General features: G+C 40.4%; 1 protein-coding gene, 1 long non-coding RNA gene and 1 pseudogene across 6 annotated transcripts in view; 1 reads left to right on the top strand and 2 right to left on the bottom strand.

Moving 5' to 3' along the window:
* Positions 1–788: 788 nt before the first annotated feature.
* On the bottom strand, positions 789–10,848 carry LOC112415124 (uncharacterized). Of its 2 annotated transcripts, XR_003006287.1 has the most exons (3): positions 8,352–10,848; positions 6,264–6,974; positions 789–4,558 (listed from the first exon to the last, which is right to left on the bottom strand). It is a non-coding gene; the product is annotated as an uncharacterized LOC112415124 (long non-coding RNA). The 2 variants fall into 2 exon arrangements; XR_003006286.1 differs by having other exon boundaries at positions 789–6,974.
* Positions 10,849–11,031: 183 nt separating this feature from the next.
* The window catches only part of MORC2 (MORC family CW-type zinc finger 2), a 39,279-nt gene continuing 24,776 nt past the window's right edge, over positions 11,032–25,534 (top strand). For all 4 annotated transcript variants that reach the window (XM_024768000.1, XM_024767999.1, XM_024767998.1 and 1 more), the window contains exons 1-3: positions 11,032–12,290; positions 20,145–20,198; positions 22,412–22,446. In XM_024768000.1, coding sequence (XP_024623768.1) covers positions 12,223–12,290; positions 20,145–20,198; positions 22,412–22,446 — 157 coding nt within the window. In that variant the 5' untranslated portion in view covers positions 11,032–12,222. The remainder of the gene's footprint in view (positions 12,291–20,144; positions 20,199–22,411; positions 22,447–25,534) is intronic.
* On the bottom strand, positions 13,294–13,542 carry LOC112415155 (40S ribosomal protein S27-like; annotated as a pseudogene).

Below are 25,534 nucleotides of genomic sequence, written 5' to 3'. Positions count from 1 at the left end.
CTGAAACTATAAAGTTCATAAGCCAAATATGCTCAGACATTAAAAATTAAGGAAAAATTACTGAGCTCTGAAAGATCCAACAGTCTATCAGTTTGAGTAATGGATGAATATATTTATCTAAATATTCACAAATATAAAGGCAGATCTTTAAAATTATTTAACAAAACAGGCTCAGTGTTGAGTAACTTGCCAAGGTCAAACAGTAAGCACTAAATTTAATTTTTAAAACTCTTTATTTTAAAATAAAGTTTAAAGTTTAAAATAAAGTTTAATGTGAGTAGTGTAAAATATTCAAATACAGAAATGTATAAAGTCTCATGTAATCTACACTGTTTAAAGAAAGCCATTAATAGATTTTTCTATGCATTATGAACATAAACACATAAATTTTAAAATGAGTTCATAGTACACATTTTTCTAGCAATGGTTTGTTTCACTTAGTAAATCATGGCCATTTTTCTATGCCCATACACAATAAATGTATTTTATTTATTTTAACAGACATGTAGATTTTCTTATATGGCTGAACCATGTATTATGTAATCAATTCTTTGATGAGAGGTTTTTTTTTGTATATTTTTCTACCATGTAATTAATTTTTATGTTTCTGTAATAACCTAAACATTGTCAGTTCCTGTTCCATTTTATATTCTGGATTGGAAAATAATTTCAGTGTGGCCTTGACCTGTAGTTTAGCATTTGGATCTGTCAAGTTTTGCTATTGGTAGTTGCTATATATAGTAGTAATATTAGGACTCAGTTTCAAGTAATAGAAACCCAACTCAAAGTAACTTAAGCAAAGAAGGGTATTTATTGGTTCACATAACTGAAAAGTCCAGGGGATATACTTGCTTCAGGCACGGTTGGATCCAGGGGCACAAACATTGTCATCAGGACTCAAGTCTCTCCAACATTTGGCTCTGCTTTCCTCTGTACTGGCTTCATTCTTTGACTGGCTCATTTGATATGGTGGGCCCTGTTGGTCTGAGCTTTTCATCCTACAGAGCTAAGCAACCTCAGTAGAGCTTCTGAGCTTCTCCTCCACAGTTCACTAAACTCTTAGGGTTGGGTATCACTGGACCAGCTTGAATCAAACGACCATTCCTGAACCAATCACTATGGTCAAGGAGATGGACTGTGCTGATTGATCAGGTGTGAATTACATGTCCACCCATGAAACCTAAGATTAGGTCAGATTGAACCACGTGGACTGAAAAGAAGGAGAGGAGGTTCCAAGAAACATCAGGGAGTTGTTGCAAAGGGATGGAATTGATGCTGGTCAATCAAAAACAACTGATGTCAATGGTAAGACCAGATACTGAAAAAGTTTAATCTCTGCTCATAAAATTGTATGGTAACAGCTGGCATTGTTCCTTCCTTGACAATAAATGTCTTCTGGAAAAAATCATGAGGAGTAAGTTTGTCTTCTAAAAATCATGAGGAGTAAGTTTGTCTTCTACTCAGGAGGCTTGTAATCCATTTGAATGGAATAGTCATGTCCAATAGCACACTCTGGATGATACAATAGAGTTTCAATGTAAGTAAACTCAGTGGTCGTGAGTTTGAGAGCCCAACTGTCTTGCTGACATGAAGCAGGACAACCAGCCTCCCACTGGCAAATAGTTCTGTGACGCTCATCAAGTCAGTGGTAAATTTTAAGCTCAGTGGAAAAGTTTTCTTATGTTCCTTTAAGTCTTTTGCCAGGTTGAACTGGTACATTTCTGTGAGTACTGGCAAATCAGATTCATCTCTGTATTACCGTAGAACAGAGGAATGGACAGTGACTTCAATCTGCTCTGCTCTTTCAGATCTGGTAGAAAGGGTCCCAAGTGCTGAAAATGAGCTAATATATATAGGCATAGAGGCTGACTCTGCAGTTTAAAAAAAAAAAAAAGCTGCTGGTCAAAGAGTATACAGCATGGTCCTTCCTGTTGTGAACATTTAAGTCCTGGTGGGTGAGGTGCAGGCTGCTTCTGTTCAAAACCTCTTGGTGGAACTGGGTATAAGGTAGACCGAGATCAGCTATAGTCTTCTCAAGGACAGCCAGTCTGATTGCAGCAATATGTCAAAAAAGCAGGCAAGGGCTGTGTCAGGTAAATAGGCAAGTAAGTAAGGTACCTTCAGCAGGGCCAGCCATATCAATAGCCAGGCTATGATCTAGAAGAACAGGCAGTTTAATATCGAAACTCTGTACATTAGTTTTAACCCTGAGTACTCCAGGGTTAATCCACAGCATTTATTCTGGATACAATTTTCTGATCTTAAAGGGCCAGTCAGGTACAGCAACTTTCATTTTCCTGCTCATCTGCCCAAGAACTTTCAGCTCAGGAGAAGGCTATCTCCTTAATCCAGACTTGAGGTTCTGTTTAGGAGTCTATGCTACATCTGGGAGTGATAGGGTTGGGAGAGCCAGGTTCATCAAGGTTGGCCCTACTTTCTTTGGTAATCAAGTCTCCATCTTCTGTAACTCAGCCCATCTCTGAGAATCATCTTATCAACAAGTCAAGGCCTCAGACTGGTTGAATGGTACTGCTGAAAGATGAGATCTGAGGCATGGAGATAGTAAGATACTAGGTTTGAGTTTTACGCTTTTTCCACCATCAATTCTTATACACAGTGTACATCAGACTCTTGAACAGATGATCATCTTTACCTTTAGTCCCTCATTTTGACAGGATTAAAGGGAATGACTGCCAGTGTAGATCAGTGTCTTTTTCAGTCAAGTACAGGAGAAAAGAAAATTGAGCTGACATTTTGAAGGCAATAGAAAATCTAAGCTTGTAGGTAATTTCTTCTTTACAGATAACAGTTGTATATACAAGCAGGCCAGTCATCAGATTTTATTTGTTGAGGGTGAGCAGTATAGAGTAACCAGACGTAGGCCTTGTTTGATGATTTGTAGACTGACTCATAATCACAATTAGTCTAGAGGATAAGAGACAAAAGATATAAAGAAACATTTCCAACATTTAACCAGTGCATTCGTTAAAGTAGCTGAGGACAGCGGGCCCTTAAGTTGACTCTGAAGAAATGAGACTTTTCTCATGGCACAAATCAAAGTCTACTTGTTCTACATGATCTGGTCTGGGAGGAGTTCATGAATCAAATCCCTCCTGAACAGGTAAGTTGTCTTAATACCTGAGAGTATTTCATGACAAGGAATGAAGTCAGCCACTCTGATTCAGTGTAAAACAATAGTACTGAGACAGATGAAATTCCATGAAAACATCCACAAGGACAGGGGACTGTGGTCTTGTGACATTAGGAAGAAGCAGCAGGAAGCTCTTGAGTCTATTGATAAAATCTTTAGCTGCAGGCTTTGGAGATTTCAAGTCAGTCTACATTTCCAGCAAAAGGTAGATGATACGCAATTTGAGATGTCCACCAAGTAAGCTATCATGGCCTGGTCAAAAGGCCTACCTCCACACATCATTAACATCAACAGCTGATGGTACCAGACATCAAAACACCCATCTTAAAATCTCTCTTGGCTGGAAGAAAATTTTCGAAATGGTCACATTTTAAATCACACAGATGAGAAAGGATGTTCAGAGATTGTCCCTTGTGGATCAGGTATTACATGTAGTTAGAGCTGAGTATTCATAATTTTGGAGGCTAGGCAGATGTGCCAGTGACTGAGGAATTGTTTTAGCGATTTTTCAAAGGTTATTAGCTCATTTATCCTGGAAACAGCAGTTAAACTGAATAAAAACCAAGAAGTAGTGTAACTGCCACTGGCTGATAGTGACATAGTCTGAGAAGATGAATAATAACCAGGTACCCTTTTAGGTAATGTTGCCAGTCTTTAAATTCTGCTTTCAGTTTATAGTTATCCCTTGCACATGAAGTAGAGTACCATGGCTGAGGATGGGCGGTCCAATGTACAGTTGCTCTAATATGGCCTCAATGAGACATCAACTTCAGCATCAGCTTCAATACCTGGCGATTCATGTATCCAAGGAGGATCAAGACTTCAAGGTCATGTATTTCAAGTACCACTAGAGCATCTGGTGTTTGTGAAAGAAGCTGGGTAAGGGGGTTTGTCAGTGTAGAGTATGTATGAATTGCTCTCTGGCTATATCAAATCCAGGAATCACTGGAAGTCCATCTGTAGGTAGAGGGCTATTACTCTAGGTCCATTTGATACCACTTTCGGCCCATATGACTACTCTGGGGGGCAAAGATATGCCCATCTTCTTGTACTTTTCTGAGTTTGCCCACAGTAGTATTCCTAAGAACGTTCAGCATCAACTGAACGTGGATGGTGTTGGGTAGAGGTACAGAACAGAATGCCATTCAGGTTGAACATACTGTTGTCTAGGGCAGTGGTTTTCAAACTGTGTTCTGAAGAATTCTAGTTGTTGTAAAGAAGTCTCCTTAGGTGTCACCATGGTGGTAAAGTAAGATGCTTGTGGCAGGTTTCAGGCCCCCCACTTCTGCTTCCTCCAGAGCAGCTTCACTTTTACTCTGGGCTTCCATAAAGTTTTCATTCAAAGGGCTTCATGGCCACAAAGCCTTTGGAAAACCAATGATCTAAGAATAAGTTGTTCACAAAATGCTGAAATACAAAAAATAGGTCACAGAAACCAGAAACTGTGTGAGCAACGCCTGTGGTAAGCCAAGGTGTTTTCCTATTTATTCTTTCCCTAATGTGGGCCACATTACAAAATGAAGTCAACATTCAAATCTGCTACAAATTCAGATTGCCTGAAATTGGGCTTGTAAGTGACTATCAGAGAACAAGGCTATTGGTTTTAAGTGACAATAGTGCTGGGGGTTTTGCAGTCAGCATACAGCTGCAAAATGCATTCAGCATACAGCTGCAAAATGCATTCATTTCTTTGTTAATATTATTTCAAAAATTCCCTGGCTGGATGACTTCTCTTCAAGTATTATTAAGATCTCAGTGGGCCACAACTCAAATCCTAAGAAAATATCTCCTCACCCCTCCTCCCCCTTTTCTCTTTTCTCCTCCTCCCTTCCGTTCCCAGTCTTCTCACCCACCTGAGATGCAATTCCCTTAAACTAGATTTACAGCACAATTCTAAGGACAGAAAAGTATATTGCTAAATGTCATGGAATTCATCTAATTTTGTGGCAGAATTAACTCCCTCATCCCCAACCCATGTATCCCCACAAATCTTCTAGAGGTTTCTTTGACAGAAAATAAAAGTAACTGTCAAAATGTGGGGCTCTCAGATGAGGAAGACATACTAATTCAAGTAGTTATTGACAAGGCATAAAAAGGGGGTGGGTTCAAAGATGCTGTTTATTCCTGGGTCTCCAGGGTAATCTGTTGGCAATCAGGAAGCACTGGCTATACTGCTTTAGAGCAGTTTTCCTATTCCACTAAAAGGAATGCTGCAAAAATAACTGTCTGTGCTTGATTAAACTTAGGACACACTGGACCAAACAGCTAAATGAGGCTCTTTACAGCAAGCCTTCTGAGATCCTTTAATACACTATACTGCATTATGAATCAGGGAAGGGGACACATTTACAGTATTTTACCACCTTACTGGACTACAGAAGCTCTATGATATATATTATATGTGTATATCAAATATATACATACACACACACATATATATGAACAGTACTGTTCTAAAAAAATTGATGGCTCATTCTATGTAAATATTAGTTTGGGGATAGAGGACCACAGGTAGATCTTGGTGTCCAGGAATATTAGTAAGAATTAAAAAAAAAAAAAAAAGACATGATATGAACAGGGATCTCCAATCAACTAGGCCATCTTTGGGAAAACCATGAAGATGGATGAAAGATCTAAAAGCACCTCTCTGTTTCATAATGGGTAATCTTGCTGTCAAATGAACATTTTCTTTGTTGACTGGACAGTCTACCACCATGGAAACAGTCTACTCCTAAACGTCAGAGATGCTGTATTGGAATTCTGGTCTAGGTACAGCTATCACAAGATTACATGTATGACATCCTGACTGATTGAGGGCACCAGATCAGGAAGTTGGAAACTTTTCTGGGGTTCCCACTCTCCAGTTATTTTAACACTGGGTAAAACAGAGGCTAAGTTAATTCCAAGGAGAGAACTGGACTAGGAGTCAGAAGGCCTGGCCTCTACCACTCTGTAGCTGTGTCACCTTGGATAACCTTTTAAATTTCCATTTCCTCATTTACAAAAAGGGATTATAATTTGTGTTATTTGATAATTGAGATTAATGCATGTAAAAGTGCTTTGAAACTGTAAAGTGCTATATAAACATAAGGGATTACCATATAGGTTCTACCTGGATGTATCAAGAGGCCTTTTCTGGAATCTGATTGGAGCTTTGTGAGATGCTGTTAGGTAAAGGGATTCCTTGGTAGAATTTCTTACGTTTGTGTGAAAAGTTCTGGTTCCTGAGTAATCCCAAAGAAGATGCTGTGAGTTCACTGTGCCTTTGTTTTAATCCCAATGGGTCAGAATATCTGCTTGCTCATTCAGTAGGTTACTACAGATTTGACATGGAAAAAAAATGGGGTCCAGATTAGATACTTCCTGAATTTCAATCATTTAAGATAGTGGGGCATGGTCCAATGTGGTTCTCAAAAAGATGTTGCCATTCTTCAGACAGTGCTGATAACTAAAAATCCCCTGGTCCAAATTTATTATGTGTCTCTGAAGGCTTTAACTGAAGAAACGAAATGCACACTCATGGAACAAACAGCCTTTGTTGTGATAAAATAGCTTCAGCTATTTGGCTTGAGGAGTTTGACTTCACTACAAAGGGCTGTGTTGAATCTCGGTAGAACAGGACAGGAGTGGAGGTGAAGGCCACATCATGATTTGCTGGATGCCTCCTGGGTCACAGTGGTCCACTGGAATGCTGTCTTCTTCAGTAGTAAGGTGGTAGAATCACCATGGGCAAAAATCCAGGTACCAGATCTGTAGGCTGATGGAATAGCACAAAGGTGGTCAGACGGTCCAGGTGAACACTCGGCAACCAGGAGGCACAGGACTGGAGGGGAGAGGGACAAAACATATAAGACAACAAATGCTTGGAATTACAAAGAAAGGACTCTTAACACTGGGGTGGGGCTGCTGTCAGCACATCAGCTGCTTGACGGATACTAATTCTTGACAAGCATGGCTTAGAAGCTGACAGATGATAAATGGGGGAAAAAGCCTTATGATTAACGATCAGTGATGATAAGAACAGAAAGAGTTCTCTGGTAAAGACTGTTTCCTGACTCTTGAGGACAAACTGTCTTGGGAAGCAGCAAATAGGAACTGCCCCAAGTCTCATACTTTGGGGTAGTAATTTGATTGTATTCAGGTTGCTGGGCAGTGGTTGGTGGAGAAAGAAGTGGCTCCAAAGGTGGTATGAGAACTGCATTTAATTTTATATACCAACACCAAAGCAAAGCAAAGGAGATACTGTTGTTCTTCCTTTCCAATGCCTTTCACAAATTGTCTTATGGTCTTGTATTTGTAAAAGCTATCCTTAATTACATTTTCATAAGATTCCATCTTGAGTGCAAGAGAATAAGGTACGCAGAGAATAAGGCCCTGGCCCTTGCACCCCTCTGTAATACCCTATGCAGCAGAGCAGTTTCTCTTTATATTTGAGGGCTCCCTAAGTCTCTCTTTTTTTTTTTTTTTTGTGGTACGCAGGCCTCTCACTGTTGTGGCCTCTCCCATTGCGAAGCACAGGCTCCGGACGTGCAGGCTCAGCGGCCATGGCTCACGGGCCCAGCTGCTCCACGGCATGTGGGATCTTCCCGGACCGGGGCACGAACCCGTGTCCCCTGCATTGGCAGGCGGACTCCCAACCACTGTGCCACCAGGGAAGCCCTTCACTAAGTCTTTTTAGATTTAGAATTAAAAAATAATAAAGCATGAAATAAAGGAAGAGACATGGCCCCAAACTAGTGACTTTTTCCCTAATCAGGAGTAATTAGGTTATCACACAGCAACTAAGCAAACATTTATTGAGTGCTTATTCTGAGATCGCCTGTTCTCTAAATTCCTTGTTTTTACTAATGCTTCATCATATGTGGTAATATGTCTGGGCAAAGATTCCCAAGACAAAGCCCTTGCTTTCACGGGGCTTGCTATCTGGAAAGAGCTAATGCATGCAAAAAAGGACTTTATAAGCTATTTGTATACAAATATAGATAAAAGATAAAAACCAGCACATTATAAAACTTAAAAAAGATAATTTCTGCCTAAAGTTAGGAAATTCATGAAGGAAAGAGCATTTGAGTTGGATATTGAATAAATGGCAGTTCTGATAGGTGAAGAAGCGGAGGAAGGCATTCCAGGGTAGAGAAGAGAGCACAAACAAAAGTGCAGAGATGGTAAAGAATAAGGCATTTTGGAAAATGGCAAGTACCGTAGTTCACTGTGGGTGGAGCATCGCCAGAGTTTGCACTGAGAGCGAGGCGAAAATTCAGGTCTCCGAATTCCCAGTAATAGCGCTGGTGGCAGTGTTTGCTCAGTCATTGTCTCTTTTCTCAAAGCGAGGAAAACAGTCCCCAAATTCAAAAATAAAAAAATCCAGCTCCCAAGTTCCTGTCACATCTTGATAATCTCTTCCAGGTCCCAGATCCAGTTCTTGAAAATCTGGAAATCTGGAGTCCACGCCGTGACTACACTGAAGGACATCTGTTCCAAGAGCAGAACGCTGTAGTGAAACACTTTCAACCTCCTATCCTGGACAGCTCATGTTTTGTCACAGAATTTCAAGCTTTGAGTTCCAGTTGTTTTTTTCCTCCTTTCTCCTGAGGAAAGCATCTTATCACCACAGTCTTAAGATTCTTTTGAGGTACATCCAGATTTAATTACAAAAGAGCTAAAAGACCAACACATCTTTCTCCAAAACAGTCACTCCTCTGGAATTGAGATCCTTTGTCTCTGCCCTCTAGGTAAAGGTAATAGTCAATTGATTTTTTCCCAGATGTTTGTATGAAATAGCAGAACCGGCTAACACCTAACAAACAAAACACTTAAGTGGGTTTGTGTTTGCTTGCTTATAACTGTACCACTGGTAAGCACCACTCCACAAATTGAAAATGTTTGAAATCCAAGTGTTCAAACATTTCTATAGTGTTTGCTGGATAATGGCCTGGAATTTGATAAAAGCAGCTGACAATTAACAAAGAAGCAAAAACTGGCATTTTGGCCATCTTAGTAACACACTTGCAAGCAAAGAGAATACAAAGCAGGCCGGAGGCGGGGGGGAAAGTTAGGTTTGAAACACTTGCAATCTACTGATTTTGAGGTTCAGCAAACATTCTAACAAAACTTTTCAGAGAATGTTAACCTTCAATTAATAAAGACAAACCCCCAAACATCTTCAGGAATTCCATGCCTGGTTCAGTTTGTTCCAGTCAGCCAGCTTGCTAAAAATCCACCTGCACCATTAATTAGCTGGACTTGGCAGCACCATTTAAAAATAAGCCTGCTCACTACCAACCACACAAACTAAGAATATAAAATAGGAGCAAGTAACGGATGGCAGCCATGGTCATGGAAAATGGTCAATGAAACAGAAAGGTAGTCAGGCACCAGAAAATAAAAAGTTGTTGGGCCAAAGATTAAACAGGCTTCTTGATACTAGAGAACACATCCACTCCTACTTTTAGCTGCTTTATATTGGGTGCCACTGTACCATATGCGTCAGCCACCTTTCAGGCAACCCATGGTGAAAAGATTCAGAATAGAAGCCAAGCAGTGGAGTGTTGTAACCCCGAATACCCACTATGCATAGAACAGCTCACATATCCCAGGGATTCAACAGGGGCTTCAAATTGGTTGTGACGGGTCCCGAATGACATCTAGGCCTCAGTTTCCTCCTTGTGGCAAGTGAATTGTGGTTCTTAACTCTTCTGGGTCACAGCCCCCTCTGAAAACTTGCTGCCGATGGATCCTCATTCCCCTAAAATGCATATTCCCACTAATTTTTGCACACGATTTCAGGGAATTTGGGAATATCCAACTCCAATCCAAGGTTCCCAGGTTCAAAATCCAAGGATTGGACAATTGCTAAGTTTTCTTACAACTTAAGACAAACAAAAAAAAAGCCAACCATTACGAACAATAATCATCCCTTACATTCACCGACGCTTTATAGTTTACAAAGCGCTTTCAATCCCGCAAACGTCGATAGAGGAGGAAACTGAGGCGCAGACAAATTACCAAGTGACTTGCCTAAGGTCACTCGGCCAGCTGGTGGCTAGGCCCGGAAGCAAACCCAGCTCTTCCGACTCCGGAGCTTGTCTCTCCACCCCGGAGCTGCCGCCAGAGCTCCCGCCCCTCACTAGGGCGGCATAAGGAGGAAAAGGCAAAGTAGGAAGCCCACCACCAACCATCCCCCGGCCCCCTCCTGCCCGCCCAACTGGGTCCTTGCAGGCCCCGAAGGGTGGCGCCAGGCCTCCAGGCCGGCCCCGGCCACCCCAGCTTCCCCGGCCGCGCCAAATCCCGCCGCCTCCCCGGGAGCGGGGCGGAGCAGCTGCCCGCCACCGCCGACCACCCGGACGACTCCTCGTCGAATCGCAAACGCATAGGCCGCCGCCCGAGTTCTGCGTACAAGAAGAAAGACGCGGCGCGAGCGCCAACGGCCACCGGGCGCGCGCCGCGGCGGCCGGGCCTGCGCCCCAAGAGCTGGATGCCAGAGCAGGAGAAAGAGCCGCCAACCGATCGCTCGATCGACCGCGCGCCCGCTCCTTCGCCCTACCAGACCGGGAAGGGGGGGAGGGCGCGCCAGGGCTTCTTCGAGTTAGGGGCCTGACTCCCCAGCGACGAGACAAGATGGCTCCTCCGGTCCGCGCCGCAGCTGCCGTCCCGGCTGCGTCGCTCGGCCCGCCCCCGGTACTGTTTCTTTAAATGGCGGAGAGGGTCAAGAAAGCAGGAAGAGAGGCGCGCGCACTCACGTGACAGGGGAGTGCCCGGCTAACAAAATCCGGTCACGTGGAGACACGCTACCCACCAATCAGGAGGCTTCGCATCAGGGCGGGGGCGGGAGGAGGGGCGGCTCTGTGATTGGCCGAGTGCGCCGCGGAGGCCTCGGGGGCTTGGGGCGTCGGGGAGTGCGCGAGGCGGCCCGGGTTGTGTGCACTGGCGGAGACAAAGCGGTGGCTGAGGTGGCAGTGGCGGCAGCGGCAGCGGCGGCGGAGCAGCCCTAAACGCCGAAGTTTGTGGTGCTGAGTCCGGTCACCATCTCATCCAACGCGGCGCGCGGGCGGCTGGTTTCGCGGCGGCGGCGGCAGCGGCGGAGGCGGAGGCGGCGGCAGCACATGGTTCCAAGAGCGCGCTGCGGTTGTTGGGTTCCAATTCCGTGGGGAGGGACAAAGGCAGCTGTGAGCGCCGGGCAACGCCCGGTCGGGTGGTGCGCTCGCCACTGTCCTCGATCCGGGCCTTGAAAGCTGGGACTAACTCCTCCGTGAGGAGGAGACCACGGGACCGAGGCCCAGTCAGGGCCTTAGAGGCTGAGGCCGGTGTCTGAGGGAAGTGGGGGAGGGGCGCGGCCCGCCTGAGTTAATTTGGGCGGGTCAATTCTGTGGCTACTTAGTGGGTCATTGTGAGGTAATTTGACCCACTACCCTGACGAAATTGGGGCACACAGCAAGCTAGGTTTGGTCCAGGCTTTGAAAACAGAAATCGGTCTTCAGCGCTTAGGAGATCTTTCAGTTAGGAGGTGGTGAAGCCGGAACTAACGCCATATGCACTTCATCAACATCGTGGTCACCAGTCTGGGGCTAATTTAAGGATCCTGGGATCATTGATGGCGAAGACATGGGTGGTTGTCCAGTTTTATGACTGAAGTTGCTAAATTTCCGGATTGGTAAATTTCCTCACAGGAAATTTAGAGGAACAACAACAAAAAAAGGCTCGAAGAACATGAAGATGGAGCAGTAATTAAAACACCAACTCCAGTATCATCTACTCAAGGACCAACCACATTCCACTCCGTGAACTGTCGCATATTAACGCTGAAGCTCCTTAAGACTACACGTTTATGACATAGTTCCTTCCAAGATATTACATCATAGTCATTGAGAAGATTAAAAAAAATGTAAAGGAGAAATCGATTTTTGTTTTAGACATCTTTTTGAATATATCTTGGTTAGATACTAGATAACCTTGTTTAACTAAGGAGCACAGATTTACCAAACCTTTACTGGAAGGAACCCTGAAAAATCTGTTCCATTGTAAGCTTATAGTTCCCAGTTAGTGGGTAAAGAACTGGAGACCTCATTGCACTCATGGCTTTCACAAATTACAGCAGTCTGAATCGAGCTCAGCTAACGTTTGACTATCTACACACAAATTCGTAAGTATCCTGTAGGTGCCACTGAGATCACTGATAACTCGTTGCTTGATATTAATATGGAAATCCTTTTCCCAGAAAATGTTGCATTTTTACTTTTTGGGATGTGTCACTGGATGAGTCTTGAGCTCTTTATGGAAGAACTGAGATCAGTGAAATGTTTGTTGCTAATCCAGAAGAATATGATCTTCCTTTATTGGATCAAAATTTATTTGATCAAATGCAAGCTAGCTCCTTGAAGTCAGTATATTGAGTTGTTTCATTCAAGTGTTTGATAGGAATCCAACAAGTACTGTTCTTTGGATCGCCAAAAGTTGGACTATTCTAGTATCAACTCCTTCTTCTCTTTGGTGACAACAGCCAAAACAGTTGGCTTCTAACAAGTCTTTTCTTTCTAAGAAGGAAAAAAGAAAAAAAAAAGGAATGAAGACGTTTAAATGGCAACTTGTGAGAAGAAATTTTTTCCCCAGAAAACAGTTGGTTTTATTTTTCTGGGAAATTCATCCTCATCCACTGTAGTTTTTATATGCTAAGTAGGAAGTGATAACTTGGTTAAACCCGTGATTTAAATAGCCTTTCCCCAAAATGTATGCAAATCATTGAACACATACTGTGTTCATAGTTCTTGAGTTTGTGAGGAGATAACCATCACTCCACATTGGTCTGGAATGTTTTAGGGTTAATCCTTATGCCCACTCTTTTGGAAGTGATGCAGTGGGGGTATAACTATTTAGTCCTTTAGTACATTCATTTGGCACTTTTGAGATGAAGGTAAGTATTTTCTCATTTTGGTACCTGGAGAGGTGGCAAGCAGCTAAATGGCCCAGAGTTCAGAAGAACCACCTTCAGGGTTGAGAACATAGACTTCAGTTATCTAGTAATAGTACAATAACTTAGCCTTTTACGGGAAAGAACCACATATTTGTGATAACGTCTGTAATTTTTTTTTTAAATCCAAAATATGTTTGTTGGGATGGTTTCCCATTCATCTTGATTCTGGGGGCTTTTAGTGCCGCTTCCATCTGAAGGAGCATTCTTCCGTAAGCCTTGCTTTTCCTTCTGTAGGCTGACAGAGGACAGTAGAGTAGCCAACACACAAAACTACTGTTTGTGCATGGCTAAAGATGGTGGTGATTTTATAGCGTCCTGGGCATTTCACATCCATGAAATAGGAATTGAGGCTCTACACCAGGTGCTTCGTCTTGCGTTTCCTCTTTTCTGGAGAGGGATGAAGGAGATCCTTTGTGAGAGGCATGATCTTGTGGGGAGGCCATCACTGTTGGAAAAGACGTCTGTAATTTTTTTGTTTGCTGTTTTTCCTATCGAGGAAATCAAAATTTTCTGAGTAGTGAAGCGAGTTGCCAAATGAGAACCTGGTTTTGTTTTGTTTAGGAAGATTCTTACTGAACTAGAGTGTTTAAGTAGGTATTGCAGAGTCACCTAGGTGAATTCTCAAGCTGTGGATAATGAATCTGAAATCCAGCTAGATAAGGTCTCTGATCAAAGGTTATACCCATCTAGCTCATAGTATAGCCAAGGGCAGTTTCCTTTAGTATCCTTTTGTGTATTTGAACTGCCACGTTAAGAACAAGTAGTGGAAGGCCACTTATGTTCACGGATGATTGTGTTTGTTAAATTCAGTTGTGAATTTTGGAATGAAGGGCCAAAACACTGATATTCTTGGAAGACCATAACGAGAGTTCAGAAACTAGGTTCTTGTTCCAGCTTCCCCAAAGACTTTATTTGATAATAAAATGATAGTAACAACAGTTAAGTGCTTCATGCCAGTCACTTTTAAACATGGTCTAAAGTAATCTTTATAGCAGCCCTACTGGAATAAGGGTTATTCCTATTTTGCATTTGAGGAGACTGAGGCTCAAAGAGATTAAGTTACATGCGAAAGGTTACACAGCTGGTAAGTGGCAGATGTAAGCCACCAAGATTGAAGGCAGTAAGATTTATCTGGCCACATGTTTAGTGCTTTTAACCATTAGGCAAGACCTCCTACTGTAGTCAGTTTTACCTTGTTTCCTTGTCTATACAGCAGAGGGTTTACTTACCACTTTAAAAGTCTTCAATTTTCGTTTATCTCGAACCTTTTATTTGAGGATTCTGGGATATTTCTCTGTATTTCTTTTGCTATTTTATAGTTTGTTAATAGAACAGAGCAAAGGCAAAGAATTGAACCTCAGTTGAGTCACTTGTTTGAAATTGGAGAATTTCCTGGGAATTTGACTTACCGTGTTGAATTGGAACCACTTGCTTGCATAAGCATTTTGAGGGTTGGATGTATCATTTTGGAAGCTCTGGAATTTATTACCTGGATCACCTTAGAAGTTGTTTACTTCTGAATGTGTCCAGTCCTGCCAGAAGAAAATATGAACCCCGGAACACCTAGATAAGTTTTTGGTTTGTAGCCAATTTTAGGACCTTTCTTTATTGTGACTTGACTGGAAGTTCATTTCTAGAGGAAACAAATTTTTAATTTTCATAAAATGTGACTTGTTAATCGTAATGATGGTAGATACATCTCCTCTGGGTTAAATGATGCAGTGTTACCTTTGGAGAAGGGAGGACTTGCCTTCTGCTTTATTCTAATTAAAAAAAAAAAAACCATTTTAGGGTGTCTGACATCTACAATATTGCCATATTGAATTGTGAAAAAAGTGACCCTTTATCTCCCATTTAGCAGAGTCCAAGATAGAAATCAGTGTGGTGCAGTAAAAAGAGCATGGGCTTGGGAGCCAGCCAAGCTTATGTTTGACTGCTTCCTGGCTGTGCCCTTGGGTAGGTCAACTTATCTGAGCCTCAGTTTCTTCATGTACAAAATGGGGCTAATCTGACAATGTGTATGAGAATGATGTAAAATAATGTTTATAAGGTAATTAGTTCCCATATGGTTCACAGTAAATATTGAATAAATGGTGACGGTTATTTGTTTTATTTATAATATTACCTCATATAAACCAAAAGTTGGTCAGTGTGGTAGCTACTTGCTGTTTGGTGGTAGTCATTAGGCAGATTAATTTTTAGTAAATTCTGGAGCATCTGTTGGAGATGATAAACCCCTGCCTTAAATTTTTTAATTTTTTTTGTGTTAGGTCTACAGTAACTGTTGATGGTTATTTTCTTGATTATATCAGCATTAAGGTTTGAAGCAGGCCTGGGAAATTCTAACATGAAGGCCTTAGGCTAATTTGTTTTAATATTGCATGTTGCTCATATGAAATGATTGAAGTTAGAATTAACTTCAATCAATGAACTACTAAATGTAGTTTTATGCTGTTACTGCTCTTTGGTGATGGATTTTGTGACTGCTACTAAAATGTTCACGAGAAGTCAAGGGCCAGATACCAGATGTAGCGATGGTAGTGATGTTCCTTTGGCATAAGGGGCGTATCTTAAATCACTCTGTATGCAGTATTGCTAAGTACTCTGATAGAGCAGGGTGCTTATGTATAAGATGCCTGTTTTCTATGTCTCTTTGTGTCTGCACATTTAATCTTGGCCATATATTTTTGGGTTGTTTTCTTGGTATGGGAAGTGAATGTAAAGGAACCTTTCATCTCTAGAGACCATATATCTTATAATTTATAATCCTGTTGAAATGTGGGTTCACACTCTATGTTAAAGCCATTAGAATGTAGAATGGTTGCTCTAGAATTTTTATCTTTATTTTCTAGCAGTTAAGGCAATTAACTCTTAACAGCATATCCAAGAATTCAGCAGAAGCTATCACTGTGTGATGGGGTTATGGATAATCTATGGCTTTAAATTCAGGCTGAATATAAATAGACCATTTTCCTTACATAATGAGTAGATTTACACTTGAATTTGTCACTGGAAATGCTGAGCTGCAAAGTTATTTTGATCGTAGCACAAATGGTATAAAAGCCACAATCAGTTGAAAGTGAAAGAGGTTGTTAAAAATCTTTGTCTTTTTCCAGATGGTTGATCTTTCTTGGATCACATGCAAAGAATCTTTAGGTCTGTGAAGAAAATAATTTCCTTTGATACTTATACAGATATCTCTATCTCAACTGCCAGCTAGCAATGAGTACACCTCTTTGAATGTTACTTGAAAAAAAGGGGAGAGCTTACACAGTTGGTACGTTTTTGGTTCTTATGAATTTAAGAGATAATTAGAACTTTGGCTTTAGCATTTGTTAGTAGGATCAGTTATTCACTTGGAGGTTTGGAGAAGAATCCGAGTATTGTCTCTGACCTTACCAACAGTTGTCACAAAAGGCTCCTTTTATGATGTGTCAGCACACATCACAAAAGCACCCCTTAGCTACATTTTAAAGTATCTGTTAACTTATCTGAAATATGTATTGTGGAACAGCATTGATACTGTGCGGAACAGCAAAGACATTTGGAATGTTTTCTTTAGATTCTAAATGTACAAGACACTTTTCTAAGCATTGTGTAGAAAGCAGTAAAAACTTAGCCAGAAGTGCTCTTTGTGCTTGCTCTTTTAAGATATTATTGAATTCTAAATGTCTTTAATTTTCATGTGAAACAATCAGAAATATGTATTGGTGAGAAGCAATTGCTGTTTCTGTTTTTGATTTCTTTGCCCTGATGGCAAAGGTATCAGAATTAGTTTTCCAGATTATTGATATTCACCATTGTCACTACCAAAGGCCAGATAATCCCAAAGATTTCTACATACAAATTGTAGTCTCATTCTTACTAAGATTGTACTCTTTTTTTTTTTTTCCAGGAGCTATATTTCTGATATTCCTTGACTTCAAGTACAAATTCTTTTTGAAATGAGAAATATTGCAGTAGAATTTGTTACTTTACATTTTAGCCTTCAAAATTAAAAAGAAAATTTAGGGGGCTTCCCTGGTGGCACAGTGGTTGAGAGTCCGCCTGCCAATGCAGGGGACACGGGTTCGTGCCCTGGTCCGGGAAGATCCCACATGCGGCAGAGCGGCTGGGCCCGTGAGCCATGGCCACTGAGCCTGCGCGTCTGGAGCCTGTGCTCCGCAGCGGGAGAGGCCACAACAGTGAGAGGCCTGCGTACCGCAAAAAAAAAAAAAAATTAAAAAGAAAATTTAGAGTATAGAAAACTAATTCACTTTATAAGTTTCTTAGACAGGAAAATGATTGGTTGAAAGCAAAGATTTACTTTTAACTTATATTACCGTCATCAAATCACTTTAATTTTCCAGCTCATTTTCCCTATTAGTTGAAGTAATCAGAATATTTTTTTGTTTCTTCAATTGATAATTTGAAGAATTTAAGGTGATGATTTTAGAGACAATTTTTTTTAAATGAGTTTGTCTTTTATTTATTTATTTAAATTAATTAGTTTATTTTTGGCTGCATTGGGTCTTCGTTGCTGCGCACAGGCTTTCTCTAGTTGTGGTGAGCTGTGGTTACTCCTGGTTGTGGTGCTCGGGTTTCTCATTGCAGTGGCTTCTCTTGTTGTGGAGCAAGGATTCTAGGCACGTGGGTTTCAGTAGTTGTGGCTTGTGGGCTCTAGAGTGCAGGCTCAGTAGTTGTGGTGCGTGGGCTTATTTGCTCCGTGACATGTGGCATCTTCCTGGACCAGGGCTTGAACCTGTGTCCCCTGCATTGGCAGGTGGATTCTGTTTTTTTTTTTAATATTTAAAAAATTATTTTTTTAGTTTTTAAGGAACCTCCATACTGTTCTCCATAGTGGCTGTATCAATTTACATTCCCACCAACAGTGCAAGAGGGTTCCCTTTTCTCCACACCCTCTCCAGCATTTATTGTTTGTAGATTTTTGGTTGATGGCCATTCTCACTGGTGTGGGGTGATACCTCATTGTAATTTTGATTTGCATTTCTCTAATGATTAATGATGTTGAGCACCCTTTCATGTGTTTGTTGGCAATCTGTATTCTTTGGAGAAATGTCTATGTAGGTCTTCTGCCCAGTTTTGGATTGGGTTGTTTGTTTTTTTGATACTGAGCTGCATGAGCTGCTTGTAAATTTTGGAGATTAATCCTTTGTCAGTTGCTCCATTTGCAAATATTTTCTCCCATTCTGAGGGTTGTCGTTTTGTCTGGTTTATGGTTTCCTTTGCTGTGCAAAAGCTTTTGAGTTTCATTAGGTCCCATTTGTTTATTTTTGTTTTTATTTCCATTTCTGTAGGAAGTGGGTCAAAAAGGATCTTGCTGTGATTTATGTCATAGAGTGTTCTGACAGGTGGATTCTTAACCACTGTGCCACCAGAGAAGCCCTTGGAGACACATTTTTAAAATAAATAAAGATATGGATGTTTCTTGCAGGTGTTTTTCCTTGTAAAATTGTGGGGGGGGTTTTTCATGTAAAATAATTAAGAATTGGATTTTAGTCAGAAGAATTTGAGCTCTGTTAGGGGACTTGGAGATAAAATTTCTACATTTTGTTAATACATCATGGTACTGCCTTTGGATCAGCAGCAGATATATTCACTGATCTCATGGGAAAAAGTTCTTCCTAAAATTCCAAGAACTGGTAGTTTTAATTAAAAATTTGCATTTATAAAAATCTGAAGATTTATTTGAGGAAAAAACCAGTGTTCCTGGACACTTGAAATTTGGGTATTTATTTTATAAACAAGCATTTTACAATTTGTTTTGAACAATATAGTAAGTGCTCATAGATCCTAGACACTGCTTATTTAGTATTGGTATATTTCATTCTCAATTTTTAGAAATTTTCACTTTATCTATTGGCTGAAACTTTACATACAAGAAAATCAACTGGAATAACATGGTTATTTTTGAAAAATTGATGATGGTAATATGTGGGTTAATGCTTTTATATTTTCTTTAATCAAAAGTCAGAGTTTCAGGACTCCCCTGGAGGTCCAGTTGTTAAGTCTCCGCACTTCCACTGCAGGGGGCACAGGTTCCATTCCTGGTCAAGGAACTAGGGTCCCACATGCCACAAGGTGTGGCCAAAGAAGAAAAATGTCAGAGTTTCTAGGTGGTTCTAGGTAGACACATCTACTTTTATATCTAATGAGGACTATTATGGGAAACAGCACAAATTAAAGAAGGTGTAAATGGAGGAAGAAATGTAAGGAGACATCTTACACATAAACATCATCTTTATTGAGTTCTGAATAACTTGGTAATTGTGAACTTATCCCACTCACATTTTGAGCAGCCTCCTAGAGGAGGAGATGACCATTGGCTACCCTCCTTGAAAGGGCTAACTTGAACAAGGGCCCTAGGAGGCCACACCAAGCCCTTATCCTCTTAGGATAAGGAGGAATTGTTTAAGAGGGTCTTGGATTCCTTTCTTTAATGTGGAGAAAGTTTTGTTTTTGGCCAGAATCAGGGAATGTCAAGAAATGGATTATTTTCTTTCTCCCCACTTTCAAATGGAGTATTTTTGCTTATAAATTGCACAAAACTGAATGGGTTTTCACCAGTAAATCACACAAAGGTATTGGTAAAGCTGAATGCTAGCAATTTGTCCTTTGAGAATTCTTAAGAGATATGCAGAAACTGACAGCTGGTTAAGGCAATGAAAAATGAAATATAGGCATTTTTCAGGGTAGAATACGAATAGTGAAAAACACTGTTTTGGAAGTAGTACACATAGGAATCTTCGAATGTTTTAGAGTGGGTTCCTCTACTCAAAATAGTAAGAATAAACATTTTTGAGTAGATAGCAGGACTTGACAGGTTAACACTTGAGGACTACTAGTGAGCTCTGGAAAGACTTGAATTGTGGGGAAATTTAAACTTCAGTAATGTAAATTGATGATGCAAATGACAATTTTAGGTTTTTTTTCCCCAAAATCTTTATTTTATAACCTTGACTTTTTGTTAGGAATCATAGTTTAATTCCATAATTCTTTTCCTGACTCTAATATTTATCATTTCAGAACCACTCATGAATTCTTGTTTGGTGCTCTTGCTGAACTAGTTGATAATGCAAGGTATGTAGTCTTCAAGCATACAGTCTCTGCTTGAAAACTTTTTGGGTCATGTGACCTTTGCTCTCTGAAGACTTGGGAGAAGGGCAATTCTGTTGCAAATGCGACTCATTCCTAAGAAGCCTCTTACCCAAAAAGTATTTTTAATAGCACATTAGTTGATACCTTAATTCATTCATTGCTGTGCTCCAGCCTAAAAATAGTGAATTTATGACCTCCAAAGCTACCTTCCCTTGTGTATTAGAGCAAGATAATTGTAGTGAAAAACAGGGAATTAAGATAAAAATTTAGTTAGCTAATTACTAGGACAGACAAGCTCTGTTTTAATTTGTGCTACCAGGACAGTACACTATCTAATGTCTTTAAAATTATGTCAGAGTTCTGTGTCTTCCCAAAATGTATAATCAGCCCTCTGTATCTGCAAGTTCTGCATCTGTGATTCAATGAACCATGATCGAAAGTATTTGAAAGTTCCAGAAAGTTCCAAAAAAGCAAAACTTGAATTTGTTGCATGCTGGCAACTATTTACATAGCATTTACATTGTATTAGTTATCATAAGTAGCTAGAGATGATTTTAAGTAGACGTGAGGATGTGCATAGGTTATATGCAAGTACTATACTATTTTATATAAGGGAGTTGAGCATCTGCAGATTTTGGTATTCCTGGGTGGTCCTGGAACCAATCCCCTGCAGATATGGAGGAGTGACTCTATTTTATTGTCAGATGACTCAGGTTGATCAAAGCATCTTCCATTGTTAGCAATTGTGCTTAGAAGAAATCATTCTTTAGCACTGTGTTATACTGAATTCTTAGTGATAGAAGCCTATAAATGTTACTGAGCAAGACTGAAAAGTTTGGGTTGGTTCAGAGATAAATAGCAAAGGCCAAATCAGAAGTCTTTTTATAATTATATCACTAAAATATTATCTCAGTCTTGTTTCTGAATGCAAACATAAAATTCAGACACGGCGTTTATTGACCAAGTGTTGATGACTAATGAAGGAAGAAGAGGATAAGAGTTGACAGGAGTACTTTCTAAACAGACCTCCAGTTAATGACATAATGATAATTATGTCTACCTATGTCCATGCTATAAACCTATACTATTATTACTTTTATTGTTATTATCCACTGGACTGCTTATGGAAGTGTGCTGGTTAACAAGTTGTTTAACTAGAAAGCTCCCATTTTCAGTGTTTTCAATTATTTCAATCCTGGTTGACTTATAATTTTTATATTCAATTTAAAAATGTTGTAGCTTAATGGAACTGTGTTTGAATTTCCCACTTGTTAGTTTAGTGAGACTGTAATGTGTTTTGTCAGACTGCTTTTTTGTATATCATACGGTGAACTGGAGATTGTCTGGGAGTGTATATTCCTGCTCATGCACACATTTTGCCAATCTCTTTTATTTTTGAAAATGTTTTTATGTCTTTGAGAATAGGCACATGTAGAGTTGTATGGATTTGAGTGGATTTTTCACATTTAAAACCAATGAAACTCTGTGCCTCATTTTCCTTGTCTACAGTTGGCAGAACTGGACTAGATTACTTTCAAGCCTTCATGGAAGACTTCATTGATAACTGAACTTTTATTTCAGCTGATGGCTGGAGTCTAATGGGCTGTCCCAACTTCCTTTCAAGTTTAGGGAGGATCAGATTATGGGCTTATGAATCAGTCTGCTGACTATAGTGTGTATCCCATGAGACCTGATTTTTCTTAGGCTTTGTGGCAAGTTGTTGTTTTCTTTCTTCTCAAATCTTGGTGAGAAGAAAAAACGGACAAGTTATTGGAACATTGTTTATGATTGCAATCAAATGAGTGATTGGAGTCATTTCCTAGTGTGTAAAAGAAATGTTCTTTTTTATCCTCTAAAAAAGGATAAAACATTTTCAGATGTTTTTAAACATCTAAAAAATGTTCTTTTTAGATGTTTCACTGTGAAATTTTTATTAAAAAAGTGTGTCTAGGTCCTGTGTATCCTGTGATTATTTTAAATAATTTGGAGCTCCAGAAGTGTTTCATAGACATGTAAGGAAAATTGTGTTACCAAATGTAAAAGTATATCTTTAATGTATATAGAATTTGTTTATGACTTCCTGAAGATAGATTCAAAATAGTACGTATCCCCCTCAAAATATTGTGCATCTTGATGGTTGATATTTTCATATTCTCATTTGAATCTTGATTTTTTTTTTTCTTTTAACTTTGCAGAGATGCTGATGCCACCAGAATCGATATTTATGCAGGTAAGACAGACATCAGTCCTTTCTTCTAATGCCCAGATCCCGAAAACATTTATTGCTGTGCCTAAGAAGAAATGAGTGGGAAAAAACTGGTTTTTGGAGCGTGGGTAGACAGCCTGATTACTATAGGTCTTAGGGAGAAACAGGGCAGCCCTCGTCAGGCATGTAATAGAAATCAAGAATATTGGTGTAAAGGAAGTAACACAGGGTGCCCAGATCTATAGATCTATTTAAATAAATCCGCTAGGAGATTTATGGGGGTGATGGGGAGTGAAATGACCAAGTACCACTGATTGTCCTGATTGGAGTTAGCAGGTGACCAGATTTGTGGTTCCTGCAGCCAAAGAGAGATCTTGTTGAAGGCCATCTTCTCCCTCTGCAGCCTTGGTGAGGACAAGTCCCAACTTGGAGACTTGCTGGTGTCAGTTGTATAAAACAGTTGTGTAACCAGGTTGACACTGAGGTCTGCAGAGATGTTCTCAGGCAGAGAAGTTATGTAGGAAGAAGGGCTGCTTTGCTTCGAATTTAAAGATATTGACAGCATCTACTATTTTGCCTAATTGGCTCTGCTCTTTGGCAGTAAGATCCTTTTTTTTTTTTATGGAGTGGGTACAACAGTGGAAGAAATCTTAGTCATTATTTATTTATTTATTTATTATTTGATAAATAGCTTGCTTTTTGCCTGTTCAGTGTTTGCACCAGCACGTTTTTTGGTCGTTTGAATGCTAAAAATTTGGAAGTGGAACAGAGGAAGATGGCTTTTAAATCCAATTTGGGTAGCATTGCCTAGCTTTTGAGAAAACTTGAGTGTTTTTATGGGAATATATGGTTATCAAATAATCCCTCTTTTTCTTCACAGACCTGTTTGATAAATGGGGATAATCACACAATAGGAAGTAATTCTTAGAATTTCCAATGCCATATAATTATAAAGAATCTCCCCAGATATGAATTTCTTATTCCTTTCTTTGGAGCAAAGAAAATATTCAGAACAGCTAAAAGTCAGCTATACTGCTTAAATTCTAAAGCCTTCTGTTCAGAAGGCTCTGCCAAAGTGGTGAAAATAAGACTACTTTTATTTTTAGAAGAAAATAACAAGAAAAGGGGGCATAGCAGCAGAATGTTAGAAGATGGTTACTAAACCCTCAGGCCAGATGGAGGCATCATTCCCAAGCCACAGTATGTCTTACATCCCAGTGTGCTTTAGTGAGGAGTATTAACCGCTACCTCTGAAAGAAATGGTGGCTGTTTTAATCATTGCACAGATGGCAAAGCACAGAATGGGCCTCCACTCCAAGTGATGTTGAAGGGACAAATCATCATAGCCAAATCTATTTGGAAGAAGCTTTTTTTTTATTTTGGCTGCGCCACGCAGCCTATGGGAGTTTAGTCCCCAGATCAGGGATCGAATCCGAGGCCCCAGCAGTGAGAGCGCCTAACCACTGGACCACCAGGGAATTACTGGAAGAAGCTTTTTAAAAGAGATCATCCCTGCTCCTTCTTACTACCTTTGGTGGGTGAATTTCAGCAAGGAAATTTAGTGCTTTACCCTTAGAATGCAGCAGAACAAACAGTTGGATTTCACTTTAAATGAAAAGGGCCCAGTGTGCATTCATTCTGTGCTCAGTGTTACTGCTGTTGTGTTTTGGGAGGAGTCGAGAGAGCATGAGATGGGGCCTTTGCTAAATTCTCATTAGACAACTTAGTCACTAATTGGAGAGACAGCACTCTACAGATGATTAGAGAATAATAACTTGATCTTGAGGGAACTGTCAAGGTAGTTAAGGATTAAATGGTGATAGAAGCGCTAAGCACTAGAGCATTTTGGAGAAAGACTTGATTTACTCTCAAGTACCTTGAGATTGGGAATCTTGACTGAGGTGCCCCTAACTTCACACTTTTCTACTTCAGTGCCATATTAACACATTCAACAGGAGGAATAAAAGCAACCTCATTTTACAAGTAGAATAATAGAATTAGTAATGTAAAGTTTTTGTTCTTACTATATCAGGGAAAGTATCTTCCTGTCTCCCATTCTGAAACTAGATTGATAACTGAACTCGGAAATCTCCCCAAACATCAGATGTAGTTTGAATTCGCCACACATTCACATTGTAATTTAAAGAAGGGTGAGAAAGGAATCAGACTCCCGTACTCAAAGCATTCCTGTTAGGTTGGGCCAGACCATAACGTGCCTGTCAAAAGTAGAGTGTGTTTTTATTGATTTTCTGGACTTCCTTGGATAGGGACTGCCATGCCTCAAAGAAAGATCCCTTTTGTGATGCCAGGTCAATGGTTAGTAAATGGAAAATTAGAGCAAATGTAGCTGAAACGAATACTGCTCAAACACATTGCAAAGTACGAGGAACTTGAGTGTTGTTCTGTTACAGACTCTGCTGAGGACAACATCATTTTATCGCCTCTGACTTTTGACTTATAGCTCCATTTCACATCTCCTTTCCAGCTTGTTTCTTTTTCCTGTTCTCCCCAGTGGGAGTTGGATGGAGGAACGTTAGGCTAACTTGGAGAGGCCAGACTTGGTCATGTTGGGGGAAACTTAGATGTGCAGCCTTCCACACTGGGTCTGTGATTGTACATAGCTGCTACCAGGGCCTGAAGCACAACTGCAAAGAAGGTAGTTTGGCTTTGCCCTCCTTGTCTTGCTTCTGAGATGTATGTTGGGATGGGGAGCAGACAACCTCCAGCTGCCTAGACTCCCTTCTGTCCAGAACTCCCCCATCTTCATAAAAATCCTTTGCTTAGAGGCTTTAGATAGCACTCAATTGACTGACTAAAGTGAATAGAATGCATTAGGAATGCATCTCTAACTGCTGGAATGTCTGGGGAGATAGGTTCAAGCAGAGAGGCCTTCTAGTTCTTGCTAGCTCTAGCTCTCTGCTTCTCAAAGAGTGGACCAGTGGTGGACAGTATTGGCATCACCTGGGAGCTTGTTAGAAAGGCAAATTCTCAGGTACCACCTCCGACCCACACTACTAGACTCTGCAGGGTGGAGCCCCGAATCTGTATTTTAACAGGCTCTTCAGGTGATCCTTATGCACACTGCCTTTGCTCTAGCTGACACTCTTCTCAG

Source organism: Neophocaena asiaeorientalis, unplaced genomic scaffold, assembly GCF_003031525.2.
Source record: "Neophocaena asiaeorientalis asiaeorientalis breed wild unplaced genomic scaffold, Neophocaena_asiaeorientalis_V1.1 scaffold828, whole genome shotgun sequence".
Lineage (NCBI taxonomy): Eukaryota > Metazoa > Chordata > Mammalia > Artiodactyla > Phocoenidae > Neophocaena > Neophocaena asiaeorientalis.
This window is presented reverse-complemented; position numbering and strand designations above follow the sequence as displayed.